Source organism: Vulpes vulpes, chromosome 6 (genome assembly GCF_048418805.1).
Source record: "Vulpes vulpes isolate BD-2025 chromosome 6, VulVul3, whole genome shotgun sequence".
In the NCBI taxonomy this organism is placed as follows: Eukaryota; Metazoa; Chordata; class Mammalia; order Carnivora; family Canidae; genus Vulpes; species Vulpes vulpes.
Window position 1 is genome coordinate 131,637,639 of NC_132785.1, and position 25,707 is coordinate 131,663,345.

General features: G+C 40.4%; 3 gene segments (V, D, J or C); all 3 read right to left on the bottom strand.

Moving 5' to 3' along the window:
• The window catches only part of LOC112930269 (Ig mu chain C region-like), a 551,713-nt gene extending 534,674 nt beyond the window's left edge, over positions 1-17,039 (bottom strand). The window contains 2 exon segments of the C gene segment in view: positions 16,489-16,813; positions 16,916-17,039. Of these exon segments, the coding sequence occupies positions 16,489-16,629 (141 nt within the window).
• LOC112930265 (immunoglobulin alpha-2 heavy chain-like) overlaps positions 1-25,707 on the bottom strand; it is a 1,136,867-nt gene that overhangs the window by 731,671 nt on the left and 379,489 nt on the right.
• The window catches only part of LOC112930321 (immunoglobulin gamma-1 heavy chain-like), a 931,325-nt gene that overhangs the window by 590,146 nt on the left and 315,472 nt on the right, over positions 1-25,707 (bottom strand).

The following is a 25,707-nucleotide window of genomic DNA, read 5'->3' on the forward strand; positions in this document are numbered from 1 at the left end:
TCTTAATTTAAATTCAATTTGCCAGCATATAGTGTAACACCCTGTGCTTATCACATCACATGTGTAACCGGGTTCTCACATATCTGATGTGAGAACTGAGGATCTTCCAAATCCTCATGAGCCCCAGTCCTGCTCCACTGCAGTCTCTCTCATATCCTGCACATATGAACTCATAGTGAGATTCCTACAATTATTTGAAAGGGGAAGACATGGTATGAGCCTCATTCACAGATGGTTCTGCAGTTATTCAAGCACCACTTGAGGGTGGAACTCAGTAGACTATCATGATCTCCACATCCCTAAAGCAGCTGGTTTTATAGACGAGTGAAATTTCCTTCCGAATACAGGGTTACAACACTAACTAGGTAGCAATACCTTGTAAAGTAGAGACCAGGCAGAGACCCATCAGGAAGAAGGTGTTGGTCACCCTCTCAGGTAATGGGTTGTGACAAGCTGAAGGGTTGCCGAAATCAAAGAGTATATGGAATCATTAGATGAAGAAGGAAGATCAATTAATAGTTTTTATTCTTGGTTGGTTACTGAAATGAGGATTGTAGCTGTCATACATATTTGATCCTTCTATTACTTCAGACCCTCTTTGTTATCAATTGCATGTGGGAGAAAGAGTTAAGATGGCAGACGGGTATGGGACCCTGGGCTTGCCTCATCCCTGAGCACAGCTGGATATTTATCGAGTCATTCTGAGCTGATAAGAAACCAACTGGAGGACTCAGAGAACAAAAACTGCTAGTCTGCATGTAGAAAATCACCATGTTCTGGAACATAGGAGTTGTGGAGTGTTGTGTTGGGGAGATATAGCTGTGGGGATGGGGATGAGGCTGAGATGAAGACAACTTCCTGAAGCTACCACAATGTAGGATAAGCATCAAAGAGGAAAATCATTCAGATTTCATTTTGTTCTATGAATTCATCATAGAAATCTACTCACTTGGGATCCCTGGGTGGCACAGCGGTTTGGCGCCTGCCTTTGGCCCAGGGCACGATCCTGGAGACCTGGGATCGAATCCCACGTCGGGCTCCCGGTGCATGGAGCCTGCTTCTCCCTCTGCCTGTGTCTCTGCTTCTCTCTCTATCTCTCTGTGACTATCATAAATAAATAAAAATTTTTACAAAAGAAATCTACTCACTTGAGAATATACCTGGTTAAAGGTGCTCAGGTGATAAAGCAGGCAGGAATCTAAAACAGTGTTTTTAAAGATACAACTGGATTGAACAAACATTGAAGACACTCGAGAGTCCCTTATTGTAGAGATAAAATAAATAAACCCTTTTAGGCCTCAAATTAAAAATACTATTACAGAAATGTTTTCCCAAATGCAGGAAAAAAAGAGGACGGATGAAAGAACAGCATTTTGGGGAAATGGAAGATAAGATGGTGGAAAATAATGACAGAACAGTAGAGGGAAACAAAGTAAGTGTTCCTAAATGTAGACATAGGGAACACAGTGACTTATGAAACAATAACATTCCTATGATAGGAGGCCCAGAAAATGAAGAGTGAGAAGTGGTGGCAGGTTTATTTGATGAAATAATTACTGAAAAGCCCTCTAATCAGGAAGGACAGAGACATCAACATCCAGGAAGCACAGATACTCTCATGAAATTCAACAAATTTGACCTTCTCCAAGGCATTTCATATTGAAACTCACAAAATACTCAGACAAAGAAAGAATCCTGAAGGCAGGAAGGGAACTGCTGTCCTGATCCTCACAGCCATCAGTCTAACAGCATCTGGACGGTGGTGTTCAGACTCAGGTCTCACAGGGTCAGCACATCCCCATCCTCTGGAACCTTGATAAAACATCATCCTTAAACTAATGTTCCACAATCTACCAGCTCCCTGACTCCAGTGTAAAGGTTATCCGTCCGTGTGTCCACTGGGTCTTGTTCACAGAGTCCTAGGAGTGTCCACAGGTTCATCCTCTGGACAGGAGGATGTGAGAAATCCACGCTTGACCCCATGGAAGGAATTTATTAGGGACTTATGACAACAAATGCAGCAGGAAAAACCCAATCATCAGTGATTCGGTTCACGTGTCACTAATGTCTTAGCCTGTGCCTCCTGGTGGAACATCATACATGGGCTGGGTGGATTAAACTACAGATATTCATTGCACACCTCTGGATTCTGGGAGGTCTGAGGTCCAGGTGCAGGCAGATACAGTATCTGGAGAGGGGTCGCATTCTAGCCACGTTATGGAAACTGCTGTATGGGGAGGAAGCCTAGACCCTGACAGGAAACCTGCCCAGAACCTCCATCTGCACCTGCTCCTGGACCTTCAAGACAGAAGTGGTGAGGAGTGTGCACACCCTGGTGGTCCTGATCCACTTCTACAGGGAGGTTTGTGTCTGGGCTCACACTGAGGTCCTCTCATTGTGTCACTCACACAGTAATACACGGCTGTGTCCTCGGCTCTCAGGCTGTTCATCTGAAGATACAGCGTGTTCTTGGCTCTGTCTCTGGAGATGGTGAATCAACTCTTCACAGTATCTGCATAGCTTGTGCTACTTCCATCACTCTTAATCCATGCTACCCACTGAAGTTGCTTCCCTGGAGCCTGGCGGACCCAGTACATGCTGTAGCTACAGAAGGTGAATCCAGAGGCCACACAGGAGAGTCTATGGGACCCCCTCCCAGGCTTCACCAGTTCTCCCCCAGACTCCACTAGATGCACCTCACCCTGGACATTTGCAGACACAAGACATCTTGGTCAGGAAACTGTCCCACATCCCCGTTTCTCTCACTCACCACCACCCACATACTCAAGGCCTCTTGTTCTCCAGGAATTACCTTTTAAAATAGTGACAAGGAAAATCCAGCAGAGCACAGACTCCATGGTGAGTTGCCTGTGTTCTGTCCTGATCCCTGAAGGCAGTCACCTGGGGATCCTGGGGCTAGGGCTGCTCTCCCAGATGCAGGGTCAGGGCTGAGCTGGTTTAATCATTGGAGGAAGGGCCCTACTTGCATGTACTATGACTATATAATCAGTTTCAGATTTAGATTCTAATCTTTACAAGTTATAATTTAGGATTGAGTTACCTTTGCAGACACTTTGTGTAGATGACACTGTGAAAATATGAAGTGTTCTAACCTTTGAGCAGAATATCTTTGAATATTTCATTGCCTTTTTATTCTTTCATCAATGTAGGTCAACTTAGATATGATTATCACTTTGGCATATTAAATCCTTAATATTATATTTCTGCTACCAGTGTAAATGTAATAATTTTGTTAATTTCATTTTTGCACATTTTGTTGTTACTTTGTGGAAACACAGCTTTCTTTTATATGCTGATTTTTATACTACAATTGGATGAATTCATCAATTAGTTCTATGATTTTGTTGTGGAGATTGTGGTGCTTAATATGTATGAGACCATGTCATATGAAAAAAGTATTTTTCTTCCTCTATACTGATCTACATAACTTCTTTTTTATTTTCAATTTCTGGATAAGTCTTCCAGTTATTGGGCAGGAAGATTCTCCTATTTCTCTGGGTTCTTTGGTCTAGTAAGTCAGTAGACATGACACATATATAAAAGTTGGCACTCCTGTGAGCATCTGCCTTTGGCTCAGGGTGTGATCCTGTGTCCCACATTAGGCTCCTTGCAGGGCGTCTGCTTCTACCTCTTCCTGTGTCTCTGCCTCTCTCTTTCTGTCTCTCATGAATAAATAAAATCTTTTTTCAAAAGTCAGAGTTAAGGGACATGTATTTTGTTTTGCTTGTGCATGAGCTACCTTGAATACTACACCCAGACGATGACCAAAGAAGGCAGCCCCTGTGCCTGTTAGACAACAAAACATTGGTTTGTGGATGTTAAGGCCAGGATTTGAGTTTGGGTCTGTGAAGCATTGAGGAATTGACACGGATTGTTTGCATAGCCTTCTGGACCCCGTGTTTCCTATTCTGGTCCTGAGCATGGTTCTCCTCTCCTGGTAAAGGAAAGGGAACTTTCCTATGGGAGATATATTTCCTCCCACCAGGTAGACTTAGGAAGCACCCTGTGTTTGTCCTCTTGTTGCTGCTCAATACATTGAAATACAACCACCCCTCAATAAATTGGAAAAAACTCAAATACACAAACTAAACTTGTACCTAAAGACTGAAGAAATAACAGCAAATAAAACCTACAGCAAGCAGACAAAGGGAGATAAGGATTTGAGCAGAACTGAATGAAATAGAGACCAGAAGAATTGCAGAACATATCAATAAATGCGGGAGTTTGTTCTTTAAAAGAATTAATAAGATAGATAAACCTTTAGCCAGCCTTATTAAAAACAAAAAAACCTCAAATTAATAAAATAATGAATGAAAGAGGAGAGATCACAGCCAATACCAAGGGAATACAAACGATTTTATTTTATTTTTTTTTAATTAATTTTTATTGGTGTTCAATTTACCAACATACAGAAAAACACCCAGTGCTCATCCCGTCAAGTGTCCACCTCAGTGCCCGTCACCCATTCCCCTCCAACACCCGCCCTCCTCCCCCCTTCCACCACCCCTAGTTCGTTTCCCCGAGTTAGGAGTCTTTATGTTCTGTCTCCCTTCCTGATATTTCCCAACATTTCTTCTCCCTTCCTTTATATTCCCTTTCACGATTTTATTTTTTTAAATAATAAATTTATTTTCTATTGATGTTCAATTTGCCAACATACAGAATAAGACCCAGTGCTCATCCCATCAAGTGCCCCCCTCAGTGCCCATCACCCATTCACCCCCACCCCCCACCCACCTCGCCTTCCACTACCTCTAGTTACAAATGATTTTTAAAAACGTATTTTGAGCAGCTATACGCCAAAAAATTCAGCAGTTTAGAAGAAATGGATGCATTTCTAGAAACCCACACATTATGAAAAATGGCACAGGAAGAAATAGAAAAGCTGAACAGTCCAATAAACAGCGAGGATATTGGAGCAGTCATAAAATACCTCCCAAGACACTAAAGCTCAGGGCCAGATGGCTTCCCAGGGGAATTCTATCAAATGTTTAAAGAAGAAACAATACCTATTCTGCTAAAGATGTTGTGAAAGATAGAAAAAGATGGAGTACTTCCAAACTCGCTCTATGAGGCTAGCATCACCTTAATTCCAAAATCAGACAAAGACCCCACCAAAAAGGAGAATCATAGACCAATATCCCTGATGAACACGGATATAAAAATTCTCAACAAGATAGTAGCCAATAAGATCCAACAATACATTAAGAAGATTATTCACTATGACCAAGTGGGATTTTTTCCCCGGGATGCAAGCCTGGTTCAATACTCGTAAAACAATCAGTGTGATTGATCACATCAGCAAGATAAAAAACAAGAACCATAGGATCCTCTCAATAGATGCAGACAAAGCATTTGACAAAATATAGCATCCATTCGTGATCAAAACTTCAGAGTGTAGGGATAGAAGGAACATTCCTCAGCATTTTTCCCCTTTTAGATAAATTATTATTATGGAAACCTAGATTTATTTTTTATGTTTATTTTGTGTCCAATAGATTTTCTGAAATCATTCATTAATTCTAAGTTTGTTTGTCGAGTTTGCAGAGTTTCTACCTGTAGCAGATCAGGTCTTATGGAATCAAAATTTCTCTCTCTCTCTGTCTCTCTCTCTCTTTCTCCTGATTTAAATGTATTTTTTTGATTGCCTAATTTTCCTACATAGGTATTCCAGTCTTTGGGCAGAAGAGTTTTCCTTCTACTCTTCTGGGTTCTTTGTCTGGAATAATTAATCTATAGACATACAACAGATCTAGATGGAAATGTTTTTCAGTTTCCACATGCATGAGCTATGTAGAATACAACACTCAATGACAAAAATAGGCAGCCCTTTGCCTCTCAATCAACAAGAAATTTGGTTTGTAGAGATTTCAGGCCACAATATGGGTTAGGGTCAGTGAAGTATTGAGGAACTGACAATGGTTGTTTGTACAGCCTCTGAGCCCTATATTCCCTATTCTGGTGCTGTGGTTGGTTCTCCTCTCCTGGTAGAGGGAAGGGAGCTTTCCCATGGGAGATTTATTTCCTGCCATCAGGGGGATATAGGAGGCTCAGCGTGTCCATCCTCTGGGTGTTTTCAAGGGACTTTTATTCATAATAACCCAGGGGACCAGCTGATATATTTGGGGTGGAACAGCTTATTCTCTTTTGTGATACCAGTTTATTCTCCATCATTCCCATTATGCTAATGAACATCCCTGTGTGGCTCCTGACTGGACAGGAAGGCTTCAGTTTTGCACTGTTGTATATAGTGTTGGTTGTGAGTTTCGTAATGGCTACTATTTCATAAATGGCGACTATTTAGTGGAGGCAATCATTTCTCCTTCGATTGTTAAGATGTTTTGATGATTAAAGAGTGATTTTGTCAAATGGATTAATCATTAATGGAAAGGATGATGAAATCCAATGATTCACTCCGTTAATATGGGGGGTCTCATTTATTATATGAAATACTGAAGAATCCTTGCATCTCAGGGATGATCACATTAAGAAAAGAAATAAGAAGAAACATGTGACCCTCTCAATACAGGCAGAAAACCATATAACAAAATACAGCATCGTTTCTTGATTAAAGCTCTTCAGACCTTAGGGAACACCTCAATATCATAAAAAGCCACCTCTGAAAATCCCACAGTAAACATCTTTATCAATTGACAAGAAAAGGAGAACTTTTACCCAAAGGTCAGGAACAGGATAGTTTCCCACACTCATCACTGTTGTTCAAATGTTAGTACAAGTCCTAGCCTCAGCCATGAGATACCAAAAAGAAATAAAACGCATTCAAATTGGCCAAGAATTTGTCAAAATGTCACTCTCCTAGATGACATGATGCTTTTTGGGGAAAAATCCAAAGACTCAACCTCAAAATTACTAGAACATATGCAGCAATTCAGCAACATGGCAGATTGGGTACAAGACCAATGCACAGAAAACACTTGCATTTCTATACGAAAAAAATGAGATGGAGAGAGAATAATAAAAAATTAAAGAATCTTCCATTACTATTGTATCCAAAACCATAGGATAATAAGAAATAAACATGACCAAAGAGGTAAAAGATCTCTACTCTGAAAAGTACAAAACACAAGTGCATGAAATTGAGGGTCGCTGTAGGGGAGGTGGGAGGATGGATAACTGCGAGAGGGACATTAAGGAGACACCTGATATGATGAGGAATGGGTGTTTATGCAACTGATGAATTACTGAACCCTCCTTCCGAAACTTATGATGTGGTATTTGTCAGCTACTTGAATTTAAATACACGGAAAATAAAATATAGAAAAATAAGAATATAATTTTAATTTTCATATCAGTTAGTTAACAGGCTGTGTGATATTAGTGTCAGGTACACATGTAGTGATTCAATACCTCCATACATCACTTGTGCTCATCAGAGTAAGTCCTCCTTCAGTTCATTTGATTCCTTATTCCCCACACTCCTCCCCTCTGGTAACCCTCAGGTTGTTTCCTTTGTGAATACTCGGTTTCTTGCTTTGCTTCTATGTCTCATTTTGCCCCTTTGATCATTTTTTTTGTTTCTTAATTTCCACATATAAGTGAAATCATATGGTGTTTTCTCTTCTTTAAAAAATTATTTTATTGCTGTTCAATTTGCCAACATAGAACATATAACCAGTGCCCATCCCGTCAAGTGCTCCTCTCAGTGCACATAACCCAATTACCCCAACACCCCGCCCACCTCACTTTCCACTACACCTAGTTCGTTTCTTAGAGATAGGAGTCTCTCATGCTCTGTCCACCTCTCTGATATTTCCCACTCATTTTCAGACTTTTACCATTTATTCCATTTCAATAATTTTTATATTCTCCAACTGAATGAGACCATATAATGTTTGTCCTTCTCCAATTGACTTATTTCACTCTGCATAATGCTGTCCAAGTCCATCCATGTAGAAGCAAATGGAGGGTATTTGTCTTTTGTAATGGCTGAGTAATATTCCATTGTATACACAAACGACATCTTCTTTATCCATTCATATTTCGATGGACACCGAGGCTCCTTCTCCAGTTTGGCTATTGTGGACATTGCTGCTATAAACATTGGGGTGCAAGTGTCCCAGCGTTTCACTTTATCTGTATATTTGGGGTGAATTCCCAGCAGTGCAATTGCTGGGTCATAGGGTGGATCTATTTTTAACTCTTTGAGGAACCTCCACACAGTTTTCCAGGATGGCTGCACCAGTTCACATTCCCACCAACAGTGCAGGAGGGTTCCCCTTCCTCCACACCCTCTCCAACACTTGGTGTTTCCAGTCTTGTTAATTTTCCCCATTCTCACTGGTGTGAGGTGGGATCTCATTGGTGTTTTGATTTGTATTTCCCTGGTGGCCAGTGATGTGGAGCATTTTCTCATGTGCATGTTGGCCATGTCTACGTCTTCCTCCGTGAGATTTCTGTTCATGTCTTTTGGCCATTTCATGATTGGATTGTTTGTTTCTTTGGTGTTGAGTTTAATAAGTTCTTTATAGATCTTGGATACTAGCTATTTATCTGATAGGTCTTTTGCAAATATCTTCTCCCATTCTGTAGGTTGTCTTGTAGTTTTGTTGACTGTTTCTTTTGCTGTGCAGAAGCTTTTTATCTTGATTAAGTCCCAATAATTAATTTTTGCTTTTGTTTCCCTTGCCTTTATGGATGTATCTTGCAAGAAGTTGCTGTGGCCAAGTTCAAAAAGGGTGTTGCCTGTGTTGTCCTCTAGGATTCGATGGAATCTTGTCTCACATTTAGATCTTTCATCCATTTTTAGTTTATCTGTGTGTATGGTGCAAGAGAGTGGTCTAGTTTCATTCTTCTGCATGTGGATGTCCAATTTTTCCAGCACCATTTATTGAAAAGACTGTCTTTTTTCCAGTGGATAGTCTTTCCTCCTTTGTCGAATATTAGTTGACCATAGAGTTGAGGGTCAACTTCTGGATCCTCTATTCTGTTCCATTGATCTATGTGTCTGTTTTTGTGCCAGTACCACACTGTCTTGATGACCACAGCTTTGTAGTACAACCTGAAATCTGGCATTGTGATGCCCCCAGCTATGTTTTTCTTTTTTAAAATTCCCCTGGCTATTCAAGGTCTTTTCTTATTCTACACAAATCTTAAAATAATTTGTTCTAGCTCTCTGAAGAAAGTCCATGGTATTTTGATGCGGATTGCATTAAACGTGTAAATTGCCCTGGGTAACATTGACATTTTCACAATATTAATTCTTCCAATCCATGAGCATGTCATATTTTTCTATCTCTGTTTGTCTTCCTCAATTTCTTTCAGAAGTGTTCTATAGTTTTTAGGGTATAGATCCTTTACCTCTTTGGTTAGGTTTATCTCTGGGTATCTTATGCTTTTGGGTGCAATTGTAAATGGGATTGACTCCTTAGTTTCTCTTTCTTCAGTGCCATTGTTAGTGTGTAGAATTGCCACTGACTTCTGGGCATTGATTTTGTATCCTGCCACACTGCCAAATTGCTGTATGAGTTCTAGCAATCTTGGGGTGGAGTCTTTTGGGTTTTCTACGTAGAGTACCATGTCATCAGCGAAGAGGGAGAATTTGACTTCTTTGCCAATTTGCCAATTTTATTTCTTTTTGTTGTCTTATTGCTGAGGCTATGACTTCTAGTTCTATGTTGAATAGCAGTGGTGAGAGTGGACATCCCTGTCTTGTTCCTGATCTTAGGGGAAAGGCTCCCAGTGCTTCCCCATTGAGAATGATATTTGCTGTGGGCTTTTCATAGATGGCTTTTAAGATGTTGAGGAATATTCTCTCTATCCCTACACTCTGAAGAGTTTTGATCCGGAATGGATGCTGTGTTTTGTCAAATGGTTTCTCTGCATCTATTGAGAGGATAGTATGGTTCTTGTTTTTTCTCTTGCTGATATGATGAATCACATTGATTGTTTTATGAGTGTTGAACCAGTCTTGCATCCTCAGGATAAATCCTACTTGGTCATGGTGAATAATATTCTTAATGTATTGTTGTATCCTTTTGGCTAGTATCTTGTTGAGAATTTTTGCATCCATGTCCATCAGGGATATTGGTCTATAATTCTCCTTTTTGGTGGTCTTTGTCTGGTTTTGGACTTAAGTTGATGCTGGCCTTATAGAACGAGTTTGGAAGTACTCTATCTCTTTCTATTTTTCCAAACAGCTTTAGTAGAATAGGTATGGTTTCTTCTTTAATCTTTTGATAGAATTCACCTGGAAGCCATCCTCCTCTTGACTTTTGTATCTTGGGAGGTTTTTGATGACTGCTTTAATTTCTCCCTGTTTATAGGCTTATTCATGTTTTTTTTTTCTTCCTGTTCCAGCTTTGGTAGTTTGTGGTTTTTCAGAAATGCATTCATGTCTTCTCTATTGCCTAAATTATTGTGCATATATCTGCTCCTAATGTGTTTTTAAAATTGTTTCTCTTTCCTTTGTATTGATTGTGATCTCTCCTTTTTGATTCATGATTTGTTAATATGTGTCTCTTCTCTTTGTTTTTAATAAGGCTTGCTAATGGTTTATCTTATTAATTCTTTCAAAGAACAAACTCCTGGTGGTTGTTTCCTCATTCTCATTTTTTCCATGTATCTTTTCAATGCTTCTTGAATTTCCTGGTTGACCCTTTCATCTTTTAGCAGGATGGTCTTTAACCTCCACATGTTTGAATTTCTTCCAAACTTCTTCTTGTGATTGAGTTTAAGTTTCTAATCATTATGGTCTGAAAATAGGCAGTGGACAATCCCCATCTTTTGGTATTGGGTGAGACCTGATTTGTGACACAGTGTGTGGGCTATTCTGGAGAATGTTCCATGTGCACTTGAGAAGAATGTGTATTCAGTTGCGTTTGGATGTAAAATTCTGTAAATAACTTAAATACATCTGGTCCAGTGTATCATTTAAAGCTCTTGTTTCTTTGAAGATGTTGTGTTTAGAATATCTGTCATTTGCAGAAAGTGTTGTGTTCAATTTTCCAAGTATAAGTGTATTATTATCTAAGTATGTCTTACTTTAGTTATTAATTAATTGATATACTTGGCAGCTCCCACATTCGGGGCATAAATATTCATGATTCTTAGGTCCTCTTGTTGGATAGATCCTTTAAATATGATATAGTGTCCCTCTTCATCTCATACTACAGTCTTTGGGATAAACTTTAATTTATCCAATATAAGAATGGCTACCCCTGCTTTCTTTTGAGGACCATTTGAATGGTAAAAGATTCTCCAATCCTTAATTTTCAGGCTGTAGGCATTCTTAGGTCTCAAATGAGACTCTTGTAGACAGCAAATAGAGGGGTCTTGCTTTGTTATCTGGTGTGAAACCCTGTGTTTTTTGATCGGATCATGTAGCCCATTCACGTTCAGAGTTATTATTGAAAGATATGAATTTATAGTCATCATGATACCTATTCAGTCCCTGCTTTTGTGGATTGTTTCCTTGGACTTCCTCTTTCTTTTACAGAGTCCCCCGTGATATTCCTTGCAGAGCTCGTTTGGTGGTCACATATTCTTTCAGTTTCTGCCTATCTTGGAAGCTCCTTATTTCTCCTTCTATTCTGAATGAGAGCTTTGTTGGATAAAGTATTGTTGGCTGAAGGTTCTTCTCATTTAGGACCCTGAATATATCCTGCTAGCCCTTTCTGGCCTGCCAGGTCTTCATGTAGAGGTCTGCTGTTAATCTAATATTTCTCCCAATATAATTTAGGGATCTCTTGTCTCCTGCTTCTTTAAGGATCTTCTCTTTATCTTTAGAATTTCTAAGTTTCACTGTTAGATTTCGAGGTATTGATTTTTTTTTTTTATTTTTATGGGGCATCTCTCTATCTCCTGGATCTGAATGCTTGTTTTCCTCTCCAAGTTAGGGAGGTTCTCATGTATGATTTGTTCAAATATGCGTTCTGGTCCTCTTTCCCTCTTGGCTCCCTCTGGAACCCCTATTATACGTAGATTTTTTTCTCTGTCATTTATTTCCCTTAACCTTTCCTGATGGTGTTTTCATTGTTTTTCTCTTTTTTCCTCAGCTTCCTTCCTTGCCATCAACTTGTCTTCTGTGTCACTCACTCGTTCTTCTAACTCAGTAACCCTCATCGTTAGAACCTCCAGTTTGGATTGCATCTCATTTAATTGATTTTTAATTTCGACCTGATTAGATGTAAATTATGCAGTCATGAAATCTCGATTCTTTTTTTTTAATATTTTATTTTTTTTTGTTTTTTGTTTTCTTAAATTTTATGATAGTCACAGAGAGAGAGAGAGGCAGAGAGAGATAGGCAGAGGGAGAAGCAGGCTCCATGCACTGGGAGCCTGATGTGGGATTCAATCCCGGGTTTCCAGGATCATGCCCTGGGCCAAAGGCAGGCGCCAAACCACTGTGCCACCCAGGGATCCCCTGAAATCTCGATTCTTTTATGCTTTTTCTCAGAGTCATCAGTATATTTATAATTGTTCCTCTGAATTTGTTTTTGACATCAAATTGTTACCCAAATTCTGTAACTCTGTGGGAAAGAGGACTGTTTGTGATTCTTTCTTTTGTAGTGAGTCCTTTCTTCTAGTAATTTTTCTCAGTGCAGTGTGTCTAAAACCGTGTTTTACTGGAAAAAGGAAAAAAAAAGAAAAAACAAGGAAAAACAAAACAAAAAACAAAAACAAAAACAAAAAAACAAGGGGAGTCCTCTGATTCTATACACTGTAAATCCCTTGACTCCCCCTGGAGCTTTCCAGCGCTGCTCAGCCAAGAACTTGCTCTTACCCTGTCTTTCCAGCTGGTCTCCTGTGGGAGAGGCCAGCTGCACTGATTCTCAGGTGTGTGCACGTGGGGGAGCTGCCCCACCCCCTGCCAGGTGCAGGGCTCAGTGGGAGCTGTTTATCCTGTGAGGCCTCTGCTCAGTCCCAGGTACAAGATGACATTAGGAGGAACAACAACAGTGGTGACAGCAAGCCTTCCAGCCCTGGAGTCAGCTCTCACAGTAAGTACCCCAATGTCCCAGTCCACACTGGCTTGGATGCTCCAGCATCAGGGCCACTATCTGCACTGTTTGGGGCATCTGGTGGCAGGAGAGTCTCGCTGTCCTGTGCCCTCCCCGCCTCCCCCCGTTCCAAGGGGGATGGAAGGATCCTGGGCTTTGTCCACCTGGTGCCCTTGGGTCTGGGATCTGTGCTGCTGGAGTTGCACTCCCAGGGCGTGGCTCCCAAAGGCAGCAGGGCACAGCCCAATCCCTCTAGAGCCACTGCCTCAGCTGCTCCCAAGGTGCCACCAGGCTCGCACTCCAGGTCTTTACAGAGATTGGCCCACAGTTTGTGGCTCACTGTCCCCTGGAGCACACTTCCTCTGTTAGTGACCCCCGGATCCTGGGTGCTCCACGGCCCCTCCTGTGGTTCTGTCCAAGTTCCCTGCTAAGTGCCTTTCTGTCCGGGAAGACTCCGGTGTGGATTTTTGAGGCTTCTGCTTCTCCAGGACTGGGTTTTCCTGGAGGCTTTCTCCACCTGGCTTTAGCCTACTTCCTCACAGGAGGCCCTCCCCCACTGATTCTTTTTCATTTTTATTTTTTTAAATTTTATTTATTCATTCATGAGAGACAGAGAGAGAGAGAGAGAGAGAGAGGGAGGCAGAGACACAGGAAGAAGGAGAAGCAGGCTCTATTCAGGGAGCCCGACATGGGACTTGATCCCAGGTCTCCAGGATCATACTCTAGGCTGAAGGCAGCACTAAATTGCTGAACCACCCAGACTTCCCTGTTTTTTAATTTTTATTTTTTCTGCCTTCCTACTTTTAGAAGCTCAAACTCTTCTCTCTGTAGCATTTCAGCTATTCTCTCTTTAAATCTCAGGTAGAATTTGTAGATTTTCAGGATGATTTAAAAGTTATATAGGTAAGTTGGTGGGACAGATGAGTTTGGTGAAACAGTGGGACATCTGCACCCCAATGTTTCTAGCAGCAATGTCCACAATAGCTAAACTGTGGAAGGAGCCTCGGTGTCCATCAAAAGATGAATGGATAAAGATGATGTGGTTTATGCATACAATGGAATATTACTTAGTCATTAGAAATGACGAATACCCACCATTCCTTCAATGTGGATGGAACTGGAGGGTTTATGACAAGTGAAGTGAGTAAATCAGAGAAGGACAATCATTATACTGTTTCATTCATACGGGGAAAATAAAAAATAGTGAAAAGTAATAAAGGGGAAAGTAGAGAAAATGAATGGGAAATATCAGTGAGGGAGACAGAACATGAGACTCCTAACTCTGGAAAATTAACAAGGGTTAGTGGAAGGTGAGGTGGGCGGGGGATTGGGGTGACTGGATGATGGACACTGAGGGGCACACTTGAGGGGTTGAGCACTGGGTGTCATAATATACTTTGGCAAATCTAACTCCAATAAAAAATATACAAAAAGTTGTGGCTTATATATAGAGTGGGATATTACACCGCCATCAGACATGATGAATAACATGAAATAACATTTCTTTCAACATGGATGGAACTGGAGTTATTATATTGAGAGTAATAAATCAATCACAGAAAGGCAATGGTATGGTCTTACTCATGTGTGGAATATAGGAAATATTGAAAGAGACCATAAGGGAAGGAGCGAAATTTAGTGGGGCAATACTATAGAGGAAGACAAATCATGAGAGACACTTAACTCTGGGAAAAAACTGAGGGTCGCTGGAAGGGAGGGGGTGGGGATGGGGTTACTGGGTAATGGGAGTTAAGGTGGGCACATGATGTGATGAGCACTGATTGTATAGTAAATGTTGGTAAATTCAATTTAAACAAAGAAAAAAATTGAGATTAGCATGCGCCCCCTGCTGGAACATCGTACATGGGAAGGGCGGAATAAACCACAGACACTCATTCTCAAAGTTCTGGACTCTGGGACTCCTGAGGTCCAGGTGCAGGCCGATGTGGTGTCTGGAGAGCAACCACGTCCTAGCCTGTTCTTTTCCCGTCACCTCACATGGGGCCATGGCACAGGGAGCTTTCCCAGTCCTGGTGTATAAGGGTCCTGATCCAATCATGGGGCTGCACCTCCCGAAGCCACCCCCTTCCCCCAACTCATGGGCCTTAGGTTCCAACATGGGGATGGCAGATGTCACACACAGTGAGCTGACATCAGCACATGAAGGATCCATGATTTATTCCCTGCAGATGGAAGGTCCTCCAATCCACCTGCTCACCCTGAGGACCTCATGGATCCAGCTTCTGGTCTCTGAGCACACCGTGTACACATGATCTTCAGAACCAGCTGGTGACCTTGGGGAGAGGACAGCTTCCATCTGAGACCTGGGTAGGATCTTGGCTTATTTGTATTATCATTTTATGATTCATGCTGCTTCCATATATTATTCTACTCCTTTCCCTGTGATTAAGACATTTGTCTACTGAGAATGACCATGTCTCTCCTTTGTCCTCCCAGTTTGATGCTCCTTTAGTGAACTTATTCCTCACACCAGGTCCAATCTTTATTGCCTGCTAGCTCCCTGATATTTCTTCCTCATTCTTCTGCTCAACCAAAAGAATAAGAAAGCAAACAATAACCCAGGAGTTCCCTCTTCTTTTAAAGATTGTATTTATTTATTCATGAGAGACACACATAGAGAGAGAGGCAGAGACACAGAGAAAAGGAGGAGCAGGCTCCATGCAGGGAGCCCAACGAGGGACTGGATCCCATGTCTCCAGGATCACACCCTGGGCCGAAGGCAGAGCTAAAACGCTGATCTACCCAGGCTTCCCTACTTCCCTCTTTTGAAGCATTCGGGACACTGACTCCACAGAAGCCCCTTGTGGAACAGGAACCCGTCCCTACCACTGACCCACAACACACACCCTGAGCCAGTGTTCTTCCCTGTCTCCATTCAAGCATTTATGTGATGAGAGGCCTGCCTGGCTCTCATCAGACATGAAGGTGAAGGTGATAAAAGATTATACTCTTGTGATTGTGTGTGTATGTGTGACCTCTGAGTCCACCTCCCTACCATGTCATGCTGAGAATTTCTCTCACACTGAGGCCGTTATTAACATTTTTGTAGAATGTCTCTATTCCCTTGTGTTGATCAGAGATTCCTCTATACTGTGATGTGGAAGACAAGATGTTAGCTTGGGGACTTGTGATCCACAGTGAGTGCCACTAGGACTCATGAAAATGTTCAGATGACTTGAATGGAGTTATTTGTAATTGATTAATATTTTGGGTCAGGAAACGTTAAGTATAAGTAAGTGGAGGTGCTATAGTTGAGTGCCTAAGTCTCTAAGAAAGAGACTGAATAGTTAAACACATAATCAAGTGTTCAGAGAGACTCCCTGGGGAAAATGCTCCTTGGAGAGGAAGCCCAGACCCTGACAGGAAGCCTGCCCGGAACCTCCATCTGCACCTGCTCCTGGGCCTTCAAGACAGAAGTGGTGAAGAGTGTGCACCCCCTGGGGGTCCCGATCCCCTTCTACAGGGAGGTTTGTGTCTGGGCTCACACTGAAGTTCCCTCATTGTGTCCCTTGCACAGTAATACACGGCCGTGTCCTCGGCTCTCAGGCTGTTCATCTGCAGATACAGCGTGTTCTTGGCGTTGTCTCTGGAGATGGTGAATCGGCCCTTGACAGCGTCTGCGTACCATGTGCTACTTCCATCACTGCTAATTTCTGCGACCCACTGCAGCCCCTTCCCTGGAGCCTGGCGGACCCAGTCCATGTAGTAGCTACTGAAGGTGAATCCAGAGGCCACACAGGAGAGTCTCAGGGACCCCCCAGGCTTCACCAGGTCTCCCCCAGACTCCACCAGCTGCACCTCACCCTGGACACCTGCAGACACAAGACATCCTGGTCAGGAAATTGTCCCACATCCCCTGTTTCTCTCACTCACCTCCACTCACGCACTCAAGGTCTCTCTTCTCCATGAATTACCTTTTAAAATAGTGAGAAGGAAAACCAAGCCAAGCACAGACTCCATGGTGGTTTGTCTGTGTTGTGTTTTGAACCCTGAATGGGGTCACCTGGGGATCCTGGAACTGGGGCTGCTCTCCCAGCTGCAGGGTCAGGGCTGGGCTGGTTTAATCAGTGGAGAGAGAGCCTTATTTGCATGTTCTTTGACTATATAGTCAGCTCCAGACTTAGAATTCAATTCTTTACAAGTTATATACAAACATTACTTCCTAACCCTAGATGACTTTCTTTTGGTGGCACAGTGGATTTATGATGTTCTAATTCATCAGCGTATTTATCTTTGCCTTTCTGTGCCTTTTAAAAAGTTTTTATTGGGCAGCCTGGGTGGCGCAGGGGTTTAGCGCTGCCTGCAGCCCAGGGCGTGATCCTGGAGATCCGGGATCGAGTCCCACGTTGGGCTCCCGGTGCATGGAGCCTGCTTCTCCCTCTGCCTGTGTCTCTGCCTCTCTCTCCTGCTCTGTATGTCTCATGAGTAAATAAAATATTAAAAAAATAAAATAAATGTTTTTATTAATATAGGTCACTTTTAAAGAGCATTTTTCTCCTTAATAAAATTTAATCATAAATATTTATTCTTGATACCAGTTTAAAGGGGATTGTATTGTAAATTTTATACAGAAAATTTGTTAGTGTGTAGAAATTAGCTTTTTTGTCTATGTTGATTTTATATTCTGAATTTTCCATGAGCTCATTAATTACTTGTGTTTTTGCATTGATTTTCCTCTTTGACTGTGTATATGCAAACCAATCATTTAACTTCTTGTTGACTGATTTTAATATCTTTTATTATTGCTTAATTTGTATGGTAATCTTCGGCATGAATGTTTTCCCTCTTTTCTGTCAGATTCTTTGTTCTAATATTTTGTTTGATATATAGCATATCTAGGAGAGCAAATGAATATCGTTTTGCATGCGGAGTTCCCTAATATATGGTGTGATGCAGGATCTCTGGACAGGACAGGAAGTCTGTTCACAACTTCTGCCCAATTCTCATTGTAGATTTGAATTTGAGCCTTTAATCTGATAAGACATTTCCAAATATCTTCTCCCATTCTGTAGGTTGTCTTTTAATTACTTTGAGTGATTCCTTTGTTGTGAAAATGCTCTTTCCTTGATGAAGTCCCCATAGTTCATTTTCCTTTTCTTTCCCTTGCCTCTGGAGACACGTCTGGAAATGGTTGCAGCCGAGGTAGAAAAGGTGCTGCTTGTGTTCACCTGAGAATTATTATTTTTTCTTTTTTAAATAATATATTTAATTGCTATTTATTTGTGTTCAGTTTGCCAACATACAGAATAACACCCACTGCTCATCCCATCAAGTGCCCCCTCAGTGCCCGTCACCCATTCACCCCCCCTGACTTCTGTCGCCTGAGGATTCTGATGGTTTCCTGACTCACATTTAGATCCTTCATCAACTTTGAGTCCATTGTTGTGAATGATGTCAGAAAAGTGTCCCCTTTCATTCTTCTGCATGTGGGTCTCCTGTATTCCCAATGCCATTTGTTGAAGACACTTTCTTTTTTTTCCATTGGATATTATTTCCTTCTTTTTCTTTTATTATTTCCTTCTTTGTCAAGAATTTTTGACCACAGAGTTCAGGGTCCATTTCTAGGTTCTCAAACTTTTCTATTTATCTATATGTCTGTATTTGTGCCAGTGCCATACTGTCCTGATGATCACAATGTTGTAATTTATCTTGACAAGCAGAATCAGGATATCTCTAGCTTTGCTTTACCTTTTCAGGATTGCTCTCGCCATTTGAGGTCTTTGTGGGTCCTTAAAAATTTTCAGATTATTTGCTCCCACTCTGTGAAAAATGCTGGTGATATTTTTATACAGATGGCTTTCAGTGTGTAACTGGCTCTTGATAGCATAGATATTTTATCAATACTTATTCTTCTAATATATAAGAATAAATATTTTCTATCTACTTGTGTATTCCTTACTGTCTTTCATAAGTTTTATGGAATGTTTAGACAATAAGTCCATCCTTCTTTGGTTAGGATTTTTCATTACCTGATGATTTCTGGTGCACTTATAAATTGCATCCTGTCCTTGATTTTTTTTTCTGTTTCATTTGCACTGTATAGAAAATCCACTGACTTCCTTGTATTGATTTTACATACTCCAATTTTGCTGAATTCTAGTATCAGGTCTAACAATTTTTTCAAAGGAATTTTTGGGATTTGAACTTAAAGTATCTTGTGTGTGAAGAGTGAACATTTGATTGTTTCTTTGCTGATTTGGATGACTGTTACTTCTCTTTGTTGTCTGATTGTTGAGGCTAGGGCTTCTAGCACGATGGTAAAGAACAGCGGTGATGGTGGACATCCCTGTCCTGTTCCTGATCTTAGGGGAAAAGTTCTCAACCTTTCCCTGTTTAGGATGACATTCTCCATGTGTCTGTGTAGATGGCTTTTATGATGTTGAGTATGTCTCCCTATCTCTACACAGCAAGAGTTTTATTTTTTTATCAAGAAAGTATAATCTCTTTTGACAAAGCTTTTTGGGCTTCAGTTGAGAGGATAAAATGGTCCTTATCCATTCTTTTATTAATGACTCAAATCCCATCATTTGATTTGCAGTTGCTGAACCACCGTTACATACCATAAATTAATTCCATTTGGTCATGGTGAATTATCCTTTTAATGTACTGTTGGATCCTGTTGGTTAGGATCTTGATGAGAATTTTGCATCCATATACATCAAGGATATTATTATATAGTTCTCCTTTTAAGTTTGATATTTGTCTGCTTTTGAAGTCAAGGTAATGCTGCCTGCAGAAAATGAGTTTGGAAGTTTCCTTTAATTTCTATTTTTTGGAATATTTTCAGGATATGTATTAATTCTATTCCAATGCTTGTTACATTCCCATGGGCAGCCATGTGTCCCTGGACTTTTGATTGTTAGAAGACTTTTAAATATGTTTGATTTTCATTTACTGGTTTTGATTCTGTACAGCTTTTAAATTCATTCCTGTTTCAGATTGGGTTGTTTCTACATTTATAGGAAGACATCAATTTCTTCCAGATTGCTGAATTTGTTGGCATGTTATTGCTCATAATCCCTCTCTTTAATAATTTATTTTTCAATTATTTATTCAATATCTTATTTAAGTTCAATTTGCCAACATATAGTAACACCAAATGCTCATCTCATCACATGCCTTCCTTAGTGCCCAGCACCTAGGCACCATGTCCCACCACCCACCTCCCCTTCTGCAACCTTTGTATGAGTCCCTGAGATAGGAGTCTCTCATGGTTTGCCTTCCTCTCCAAATTATCCCCACTCAGTTTTCCTCGTTCGCTATGATCCCTTTCACTATGTCTTATATTCCACGTAAGAGTGAAACCATGATGATTGTCCTTCCCCGACTGGCTCATTTCACTTGGCAAGACCATTTAGTTTCATACATGTTGGTGGAAATGGTAGCTATTCATCCTTTCTGATGACTGAGAAATATCCCTTTGTATATATAAACCCTTTGTATGTGTATCAATTCATCTTTCTTTCTTTTTTTAATAAATTTATTTTTTATTGGTGTTCAATTTGCAAACATACAGAATAACACCCAGTGCTCATCCCATCAAGTGCCCCCCTCAGTGCCCACCCCCCAGTTACTCCCACCCTCCACCATCCTCCCCTTCCACTACCCCTAGTACTTTTCCCAGAGTTAAGAGTCTTCCATGTTCTGTCTCCCTTTCTGATATTTCCTACCCATTTCTTCTCCCTTCCCCTCTATTCCCTTTCACTATTGTTTATATTCCCCAAATGAATGAGAACATGTAATGTTTGTCCTTCTCTGATTGGCTTATTTCACTCAGCATAATACCCTCCAGTTCCATCCATGTGGAAGCAAATGGTGGGTATTTGTCATTTCTAATGGCTGAGGAATATTCCATTGTATACATAGACCACATCTTCTTTATCCATCATCTTTCGATGGACACCGAGTCTCCTTGCACAGTTTGGCTTTTGTGGACAGTGCTGCTAGAAACATCGGGGTGCAGGTGTCCTGGCATTTCACTGCACCTGTATCTTTGGGGTAAATGCCCAACAGTGCAATTGCTGGGTCGAAGGGCAGGTCTATTTTTAACTCTTTGAGGAACCTGCACACAGTTTTCCAGAGTGGCTGCACCAGTTCACATTCCCACCAACAGTGCAAGAGGGTTCCCTTTTCTCCGCATCCTCTCCAACATTTGTTGTTTCCTGCCTTGTTAATTTTCCCCATTCTGACTGGTGTGAGGTGATATCTCATTGTGGTTTTGATTTGTATTTCCCTGATGGCAAGTGATGCAGAGCATTTTCTTGTTGGCCATGTCTATGTCTTCCTCTGTGATATTTCTGTTCATGTCTTTTGCCCATTTCATGATTGGATTGTTTGTCTCTTTGCTGTTGAGTTTAATAAGTCCTTTATAGATCTCGGAAACTAGCTCTTTATCTGATATGTCATTTGCAAATATCTTCTCCCATTTTGTAGGTTGCCTTTTAGTTTTGTTGACTGTAACCTTTGCTGTGCAAAAGCTTCTTATCTTGATGAAGTCCCAATAGTTCATTTTTGCTTTTGTTTCTTTTGCCTTCGTGGATGTATCTTGCAAAATATTCCATGTTCATGGATTGGCAGAATTAGTATTGTGAAAATGTCAATGTTACCCAGGGAAATTGACATGTTTAATGCAATCCCTATCAAAATACCATGGATTTTCTTCAGAGAGTTAGAACGAATTATTTTAAGATTTGTGTGGAATCAGAAAAGACCCCAAATAGCCAGGGGAATTTTAAAAAAGAAAACCATAGCTGGGGGCATCACAATGCCAGATTTCAGGTTGTACTGCAAAGCTGTGGTCATCAAGACAGTGTGGTACTGGCACAAAAACAGACACATAGATCAATGCAACAGAATAGAGAATCCAGAAGTGGACCCTCAACTTTATGGTCAACTAACATTCGGTAAAGGAGGAAAGATTTTCCACTGGTAGAAAGACAGTCTTTTCTTTCTTCTCTTCACAATGATTTTGATGGATTGTTGTCTGACATATATATCTTTTAACCATTTGACTTTATATTTTTGTCTGGTATAAGACAATGGTCCAGTTTAATTCTTCTTCAGGAGCTGTTCAATTTTCCCCATGCCAATTTTCTTTGAGACTGTTTAATTTTCCCAGGGGATATTCTTTCCTATTCTGTCAAAGTTTATTGACCATACATTTGAGGGCCCATATCTAGGTACTCTACTCTGTTCTATTGATCTCTATGTCTGTTTTTCACCAGTGCCACACGGTTTTGATGATCACAGTTTTGTAATACAGCTTGACATCAGGCATTGTGATGCCGCCTGCTTTGATTTTCTTCTACACCATCCCATTGGTATTTATGGTCTTTTCAGCTTCAATTCAAATTTTAAGATTTTTTTTTTCTACGTGTCTGAAAAATGATGGTATTTTGATAGAGATTACATTAACTATGTAGATTTCCTTGGGTAGCATAGACATTTAAGAATATATATATATAAATATATATATATATATATATATAATAAATTGATGTTTTATTGGTGTTCAATTTGGCAACATATAGAAGAACACCCAGTGCTCATCCCATCAAGTACCCCCTCAGTGCCTGTCACCCAGTCACCCCCACCCCCTGCCCACCTCCCCCTCCACTTTTTCTAATTCTTGAGCATGGAATGTTTTTCATTCCTTTGTGTCTTCCTCAATTTCCAACCTAAGTGTTCTTGAATTCTCAGTGTACACATCCTTTACCTCTTTGATTCAATTCACTGTTAATTATTTTTGTTGTGTTGTTGCAATTATAAATGCCATGGAATCCTGGGTTTCTCTTTGTACTCTATCATTGTTAGTGTAAAATGTACCTGACTTCTGGGCATTGAATGTATATCCTGCTACTTTGCTGAATTGCTGACTCAGATATAAAATGTTTTCCTGGAATCATTTGTGTTTTCTATGTGGAGTACCTTGTCATATGTGGAGAGTGAAATTTTGACTTATTTTTTTCTTGATTTCCAATCTTTTATTTCTTCTCGCCTGATTGTTGAGTCAAGGACTTCCAGTGCTATATTGAAGAACTTTTTTGAGAGTGGACATTCGTATCATGTTCTTGACCTTAGTGCATGATATCATCTTTCTCTGCTGTTAAGAGGATCATTTTCAATCCAACTCCTCTAGGTTGAAATTGAGTTAGTGGATAACCTTTTTTCTTGCTAGGGGTCATCCAAGAATTCTGCAGTAGCAAATTTCATATCAGAAAACTGGTTTCAATATGAGCACCGAAATAAGAGATGAGAAAAGACATGACATCCTTATAAATGTGTATATCCAATACAAAGATCACTGACATTGATGCTGTGATCATGGTCCAAGATACTGACCCCACCAGAGGGCTTTCCTCTGTTTCTTGAATTGTTAATGCCTCTGTAGCCTCGTGTCCTGCATGCACTTTTTGCTCCTTGTAGCATGCTTGCTGGTTGATCTGGGTGATCCTGTGATGCACACCAAGTCAGTTTGTCTCCTGTGAAGCATAAGTTGATGAGCATCAGGATATTGATAATGTTTTTGTATTTAGGGACAGGAATAAGCAATGCATGTGAATGTTTCATATGTGTAGTTTAGTGTATTTCTCTTCCCATTACAAGTATATTTGTAGGTAAACCCTGAATAGGTCAACATAGAATCCTGTGTCCAGAGAGTCTCCCTGGGTTAAATATTTGATGGAAAGGAAGCCCCAGACCCTGGCACAAAAATGACAAACAAAGGATCACGAGGTTCAGCCTGAATATGTAATAGGTACCTTGACATCTCATATGCTGACGGTATTATAGTGTGAAGTTGTCCAAGATGACATCATTAAACCGATCCCATGCTCATGCATCCCTCCCCTGTAGGATGGGTACCTATCACATAAAGCTCCCACCAGTGCTCCTGCTGGAGGAGAGCAAGAAGACACTGAGCAGAAATTATTTGAGACACACATCTCCTGTGCCCAGCCCAGAAACAGAACTTGGCTGCTATGGAACGCCTTCCAATCCGGCATCCTGTAGTCACAGGAGGGACCCCATAGGATCTGAAAGAGGAATAGTGTTAACACCAAAATCGTCTGGGGTACATGGAGTTGGTGGTCCATTTCTGGATTCTCTCTTCTTATCCTTTGATCCATGAGTCTGTTTCTGTGCCAGTACCACACTGTCTTGAAGATCACAGTTTTGTAATACAGCTTGATGTCAGGCATTGTGATGTCTCCTGATTGTTTTTCTTCTCAACATCCCTTTGCCTATTCAGGGTCTTTGCTGGTTTCATACACTACACGATTGTTTATTCCAGTTCTGAGAAAAATGGTAGTAGTACTTTGACAGGGTTTGCATTGACTGTAGATTTGGGTAGCACAGATATTTTGTCAATATTTGTTCTTCTAATCCATGATGATAGAATATTTTTCCATTTCTTTGTGTTTTCTTCAATTTCTTTCTCAGTTTTCAGATTACACATACTTTTACTCCCTGGTTAGATTTATTCCTTCTTGCCTGGTGCTTTTTGGTGAAATTATAAGTGGGATTCATTCCTTGATTTTTCTTTCTTCTTTTTCGTTTTTAGTGAATAGGAATGCCACTGACTTCCATGTATTGATTTTATATGCTTTGACTTACTGAATTCCTGTGTTCTAGCAGGTTTTTGTTGGAATCTTTTGGGGTTTCTACATAAAGTATCATGTCATCTGTGAAGCGTGGAATTTTGACTTTTTCTTTGCTGATTTGGATACAGTTTACTTCTTTTCATTGTCTGATTGCAGAGACGAAGACTTCTAGTACTATATTGAAGAGTGATGAGTGAACATCTCTGTCGTGTTCCTGACCTCACGGAAAATGCTCTCAATTTTTCCCTGTTGAGGATGATATTGACTCTGGGCTTTTTGAAGATGCTTTCGTGATGTTGAGTAGGTTCCCTCTATCTTAACACAGAAGAAGCTGTTCATTAAAAAAGAATGATCTCTTTTGTCAACTACTATTTTTGCATCAGTTGAGGAGATCAAATAATTATTTTCCTTTCTTTCATTACTGTGGTTTGCCATGTTGATTGGTTTATAGGTGTTGAACTACCCTTGCAGGTCAAGAAGAAATCTCATTTGGTCATAGTAAATAATCCTTGCAGTATACAATTGGATTATATTGGCTAGAAAGTTGGTGAGAATTTCTAAACCCACATTGGTCAGGGATATTGTGTAATTCTCCTTGTTGGTGCGGTAATTTCTTGGTTTGTGGGGTCAAGGTAATGCTGACATCGAGAATGGGTTTGGAAGTTTTACTTCCATTCCTATTTTGGGAACATTTTCAAAGGGCTAGGTATTAATTTTTCTTTAAATGTTTATTGAATTCCCCACCAGGCGCCTGGACTCTTGTTTGTTGAGACACCTTTCATTATGACTGTTTTGATTTGCCTGGTTATAGCTCCTTGTAGCTTTTACTTTCCTTCTTGTTTTAGTTTTGGTGGTTTTTATGTTTATAGGAATGCAACTATTCCTTCTAGATTGCCTAATGCGTTGGCATATAATTGCTCAGAATATTCTCTTATACTTGTTTGTATTTACTGTCTGTTGGTTGTGATCTCTCCTTATTCATTAATGTTTTTATTAATTTGGGTCCTTTTTCTTGTCTTTTTGACAAGTCTGCCTGTAGTTTTACAATCTTATGAATTCTTTCAAAGAATCAGCCCCAAGGTGAGTTGATCTACTGTCTTTTTTTT